The 6,678-nt window shown below is 32.9% G+C and overlaps 1 protein-coding gene across 1 annotated transcript; it reads right to left on the bottom strand.

Annotated features, from left to right (window-relative positions):
* Positions 1–1,641: 1,641 nt before the first annotated feature.
* Positions 1,642–4,825, bottom strand: LOC145055273 (putative protein phosphatase 2C 23). The gene is made up of 4 exons (XM_079003570.1): positions 2,981–4,825; positions 2,777–2,890; positions 2,026–2,290; positions 1,642–1,943 (listed from the first exon to the last, which is right to left on the bottom strand). The coding sequence occupies exons 1-4, from the start codon at positions 4,571–4,573 to the stop codon at positions 1,828–1,830; spliced, it is 2,088 nt and encodes a 695-aa protein (XP_078859696.1). The 5' UTR covers positions 4,574–4,825; the 3' UTR covers positions 1,642–1,827.
* Between the last annotated feature and the right edge of the window lie 1,853 nt (positions 4,826–6,678).

The raw sequence follows: 6,678 nt of genomic DNA, 5'->3' as shown, positions 1-6,678 counted from the left end.
GAGCAAATTACACAAGAAACTTGAGCAAATTACATTTTTTAAGTATTTTTAAAGCTATAGGTTTTAATTTTGTAACAAACTTTGTATCAAGTTAGCGAATTTTGATTATATGTTAGAATATCTACGATGTTTAATTCCATAATGAAGTTTCGTATTCTGAATTTAGTTATGGAATGCAATTATATAGCCATTTTTGTAACAAAATATCTACAACTAACCATTCTGTAGCAGAATAGCTAAGAATTTTGATTCCAAAACAACATTCCATGACTATTTAGAGCTTTCCTTATAGGAAAACACACGTTCACCGTAACACATCATCTCCAAAGCATTATGTCCAAGTTTATGCAAGATTGTGAAGTAGCAACGAAGGCGCGTAGAATATCACCTCTGAAAAACTGAAATCTAGTGAGTTTGAAAGCATTTTTTTAACAATGCTCATGGTAGTGGCCGTGGCCATCACATCTTAGTGGTAATATTGCTTCATAATCATACCCAATAGTTAAGTAGGGAAATGACACTAACCAACTTTAATTCGTAGACTTAAGGTTATTCTGTGCTTGAGTATTGAGAGTTGGGAGATAAAGAAAATGAATGCACGTTGAAAAAGAGGGTAAACCTATGGATCATATTCACTATGAGAGTATGAGTGATGACATTTAACCCTCAAACGAATCAACAAAAGGAATTTAAACAACCTTGGACTTCATTATTATAAAAAAATTATATTGATTGGTTGCAAAACTGAAACCATTATAGAATATGTCGGTTTATCTTAAAGAAAGACACCATGCATGCAATGATTCGAACCTACTTCATGATTTATATATTTAAGGTCTTAAAACTTTATATATTATATCACACTTTCTTTCGATCTAACTGTATTTCTTTAACTGGGGTCTAAAATCTAACAGCTCTTAATTCCCTGGCCCTGAAATGAGAGACAAAAATCCATGGATGCACTTAATTAGGCCGCCTTATGAGCCACGAAGATAAGGAGTCTGTGGTTTGAATTGTGACACCAACGTACGTTCGTAATGAACTGGCAATTGATTGACCCAATATGAGTACCTGAAATTTTTAATTGTTAGTTCAAAACAATAACTCTCACCTGCACTTTGCATTTATTTCCTCTCCTTAAAACCCCAGAAATCGGTTAGAAGTTGGAAAACAAGATGACGATAACGAAAAACGACGTGTGATCATCGTGAAACCCCACAAAAGATTTTCAACGAATGCATGGAGTTTTATAAACCCACATGGCACACATTCTTACGTCCCATTTACTCAAAATAACACTGAAAATTGCTGACGTGTATTACTTTTTTTTCTTTTATGTAAAACACTAATAATTTAAAATCAATAAACCCATTTTTCTTCCAATTTGTGTAAATTGTGCTAGTTATATAGTGTGTATCTTTACACTAGACAAGACTTAATAAGTTTTTTTTGGACTATTTTTTATGATAATGATGAGAAAGACATTATTTCTTTTCTACCTACTAGAGAGATCGAAAGTTAGATGAAACAAATTATTATAATTTGTTCATGTTCAAATACCAATTCCGGTCCCAAGCAAAGACTTAGAAAGTTTGACATTTTTGTTAAAAATGTCAAAATTCATAATTTCAAATCCTTGACTTCCAATATATAAACATTTTTTTTGTATAGAATATTTGTATGGGGCAAGGTTTTACACCTTTACAACTAACATTTCTTGGTTTTTTTCTCTGAAATAGAAGAAAAAAAATATCAAAAATTGGAGCAACCCGATAGGAGTTTCTCTCTCTATATATATTTATTTATCTTCGTTTTTATATCGTTTAATTACACGCACGATCTCCATATTCTTCCTTCGAGTGAAATAACAATAATCGAAACATCATCATGGTATCGCCTTCGATCCCCTTGTGGTATTTCAAGCAACTCATGAAAATCGATACCTACAAAAGAAAAACCTCAAAATTTAAAAAATGATTGAATTTTCTAGTTTTGGACTTCTTTTTTAACAGTCTAGACACATACCGGCTTTCTTGGCTGCCCGAAACAGAACCTCCTCAACTAAATGTTGAGCAGGGTCTCCTTCGGGCGACCATTGAATGAAGAGTTCGACTTCAGAAACTGCTTCCTCGTTAGTGAAATATTGATATAGCCCGTCTGAAGAGAGTATTAAGAATCGGTCTCTTGGGCCTAATTTGTGATGGTGAAGATTTGGAACACAGTTTATGTACGGAGAAGTTCCTACGTAGTCGATCCTAAACATCTCTAGTAGCGCATTGTTCCATTTAGGCTATGGAATACAAACAAAACAAAATGTTAGATGTTTAAACTACTTTATGCTTTAATATCAATCATAAAACTCAAAAATGTAATCTTTATATGTTTCTGCAAAAAGGTTATTCTTTCGGGAACAACTCCTTAGCTAATTCACTCTGCCCTACCTAAGAAGCATCATGTCAGATGTAAATCAGTTATAGAGTGTCTTTCAAAAATTAATTAGGATGTCTAAATGATAAAATATGATGTCTTTTTAGCCGACCCTTTTATACAACGGTTGGCATAAAGCCAAGGGCCCACAAAAAGCCTAATTCACGTTGGAACTAAACTCCCATACTATCTTAACTGAACTCCCATACTATCTATTAGGATTTGAACCCTTGACCATTTCTACAATTATACACACTAGGGGGATATCTTTAATATCAACCATAGAAGTCCAAGAAAGTGTAATCTTTCGATGTTTAAAATCAAGAAAATGTTAGGGGCTATCGGTTACCTGCTTGAGAAAACCAGCACCAAAAGCTCGAGTGACCTTTAGCGAGCCTTTAACTCGATCATTCATCATTGCACAAGGATCATCCGTGTGTTCTCTCTTTATTCTTTGAATTTCCTACAAAAAGTTAAAGATTATACGAATCGTGAGAACATGATTGTTTTAAGGTTATATGAATGCTTATTGAAGTTGTAACGTTTTTTTTACCTCTTCGATTGAGGTACTATGATCGATGCTAAGCTGACAAGCCGTTAGGGTTGGGTTTGTGGTGCCATTGTCAGCATCAGAAACCTCAAGATCATATAAAGTTTCTTCGGTAATCCTCTCAAGATCTTGCCTCCAGAGATCGGGCTCGGGTTTTTGGGCTAAAACAGCACGGCTATCGCCTACATTCATCACATAAACATCTTCTCCTTTCATTAACATAACAAGAACACAAGAACCCATTAAAGCTAGTTCAGGATTTTCATCGAGCATTTGGTCTGCAATGTCTAAAAAGGAGTCTTCTGTTTTCTTTAACCCTCGAGATAAAGCTTTCAAAACCTCAGAATGATTGGTTGAATCCGGACAATTAGAGTTTAAATATTCCTTTAATCTCCTGTTCAGTTCTAACCTTTCGCGATCAAATTCACACTTCCACCATCTTTGATTTTCAGACCCTCGATTCCGACTCTTTAAATTTTTGCTCTTCGTTTTCCGTGAGTTACGGAAATCCTCGGTTACGGACGGGTAAGTTTCTTGTTGATCAACAGACTTCGGAAACTGATTTCTTTCAAGTTGATCATCAACATGAGAATCAACAGCTTCCAGGGATTGTACTGAAGAACTAGAATTTGATGAAACAAGTTTATCATCCCATAACAAACCTTTGAGTTCTTTATGAACAGATTGATACAAATTCGACAAGAGAAAATCAGGAGCATCAGGACCATTAAATCCATCATAAATCCCAACAAAAACCCATCCTCGTTCTTCAGACACTACAACATGTACTCGATCTTCCCCAGCTTTCCCTTGCGCCCATTGAAGATTCTGACTCTGAGTAAAACACTCGTCATCGTCTAGAAAACTTGCTTCGCTGCTCAAATTCGCACTGCTAATAGTCAATTCATTGTTTTTCTCAGAAGACCCACCAGTCCAATCGTGTTGTTTCAAAGAACTGACACTTTTGATAACAGGTGCAACAATGGAATTTTGCCCACGGGTAACAAAAGTTCTTGAAATCGCCCTTTGTATAACACGAATCAAAGACCCTTTTCTTGATCTTCGTTTGTAACCGAAACCCCCTTGAGAATAGCTTCTCTGGAACTGATCTTGACCACCCTTCTCTAGCGGGCCGGAAAAAAGTGGACCCGATTGGAACCCACGTTCAATCGGGCCAGAAAGGAAGCCTCTTTCGATAGGACCCGAATACGGAACTTGACCTGAACACTGCAAAGGACCCGAATTTAACGAGTTTCGAGGTAAAGGTTGCAGAGGGATTGATGCAAAAGATGTGGAGCTTTCGAAAGCGGAAGCTTTATCAATGGTGTTGTACGAGTAGACATCATGGAGAGAAGTTGAGAGAGGTGTAGAGGTATTGGCGGACACGGAGGCGCCGGAGATTGAACGGAAAGTCGTTGTTTCTTCAGCGGAGTGGACTTTGGAGGAGGAGATGCACGATTGTTGAGGTCTAACATAGCAGAACGAGTGACCAAGATCATCTAATGGGTCGGAGACGACAGCTGTGACGTCTTTTCGCCTGTGAACGACGTTTACTCCGGTGAAACATACGGTCAGTTTCCCGACCCCGTTTCCCATTGTGAAATTTCAAGAAATCAAATCAAAACAATTCCTCAAACCCTTTGATCAAATCAAAACAATTTTTATGAAATCCTCTGCTATATAGCAAGAATGGATGAGAGAGAGAGAAAGAGAGGTTGACTTTAAGGGCGGAGATTTTTGAAATGATAAAACAACAAACTTTTGTGGGCATTTACTTCTTTGAAAGTATTAAAATCCTCTGTTTTTTTCTCTAACGCCATTTTCATTCACTGCTGTTTGTAAAAAGAAAGTTGACTTTTTTCTTTTCTTTTCAAAAAAATAGTACTAAAAAGAGAGTTGACAAATGGAAGGGGATACATAGGTTGGGTTTAACTCAAGGTGAGTTGAGGTTTGGAATCAAGGTCACTCCCACTCGCAAGCGATGAAGCGTGTCACTCACTTTCCCTTGTTGATATCAATGGATTTGTTCACCTATGACGTAATTACATTTAAACCCTTGTTTGTTGCCTTTTAATTGTTTGATTACTAAGCAAACATCCAAAGTATTCGTTAACAATAAAAACAAGTCTGGTTACACTTTTGTGTTGTTGTCACATGCTATTTTGATAAACTATACATATAATTTTTTTTTTAAAAAAAAGCATAAGAATGTTATCTTAAATATATAAACTTTAAAAAGAATTACATGTCTTCTTTTTTTTTTTAATAGAAAATTGATATATGTAGAAAAACACAACTAATTATATATGTATATAGAAACTTTTATATTATTTTTATGTTTAGAAAAACTCTTATATTAATATTTACCATTTGAAAAATACCAAAATACGAGTTTTTAAAAGAAATTGACGCCTATAAATATGATGTTGCTTACATTTTTGTTTTTTAATATGACATTAATGTTAATTATGATAATAACTATTAGTTAAGTAAGGAAAATCAATCGTATAATCCTTATGAAAAACACATTCAAAAAGAGTTCGAAATAAATGTAGGTTTTGATATGTTTTTGCATACAGTTAAAAAAAATAGAAGGAATATGTATGTCATGTCATATTTTTAGTCGGACCATTCTCTTAAAATTTTATAATTTGGTTTTATTTGAAACGTAAATAATAATATAAGGGTTTTTCTGAATATAAAAATAATATAAGGGTTTTCTGTATATACATATATAATTGATTCTGCTTTTCTTTATATATCCACATCAATATTAATTTGTTTTTATGGCAATCTATTCCTTAACTAGGGAATTGTGGCTTACTAGTCTCTAATCCATATTAAACGACATTATATCATTTTTATTTTATCTGATTTCTTTTATTACTTTGTAATTTATAAAAAATATAAAGTATAAGATAAATGTTACTAAATATAAAGATCAAATATGACAAGACCAAATAAAGTTTAAAAGAGTAAAGAAAAATAAGTGTTTGGAGTATCTCGTATTACTCTTTCTAAAAATAAAAAAAAATAAAAAAATAAATAAAATAAATAAAAACTTTTCAAAAGCTTTTCCAAATGGTAAAAAAAAAATTAGAAAAAAGATACACTTGGAGAATCTCTTATAAGATGTCTATATAGCAAGAATCATATTAAAAAGTCGGTTATTTTTTATACTTCGCCTTTCCTTTTCTATTATTGATTAGCATATTATGATTTAGGAATAATAATTTATGAAGATAAAAAAAACTTTGGAGTTTTTTTCATATTTAGTCACATTCCTTTTATTTGTACACCATTTACCAAAGAAGTTATTTTTGTGTTCAAAAAATATCATTACGATTTGTTATTGCATGTCATTAGGTATTTTTTGAACACCAAAAATGAATTCACTAGTAATTATATATATAAAAAAACAAAATGACTAAATGTAAACAAAAATTACGTTATAATTCATTACCCATCCTTAATAGTACTTAATTTTAATTTTAATGAAAAATCTATTAATTTGTAAAATATAGTTTTTTTGTAAAGTTTTATATAACATCCCAAAAATACAGGCCAAAAATTTCATTTTTAAATACGTCATTATAAAACCAACAGTGTGATAAAACATTTGTAATACCATGTCATGTCAAAACCGAGTAGGAATAATCAAACGTTTTATCATAAAACAATATCAGAGTGTAATCCCAAAG

The sequence above is a fragment of the Lactuca serriola genome, chromosome 5 (assembly GCF_051521515.1).
Source record: "Lactuca serriola cultivar US96UC23 chromosome 5, Lser_US96UC23_V15, whole genome shotgun sequence".
Classification (NCBI taxonomy): domain Eukaryota; kingdom Viridiplantae; phylum Streptophyta; class Magnoliopsida; order Asterales; family Asteraceae; genus Lactuca; species Lactuca serriola.
Note: the sequence above shows the minus strand (reverse complement) of the source record. Positions and strands in the feature narration are given on the sequence as shown.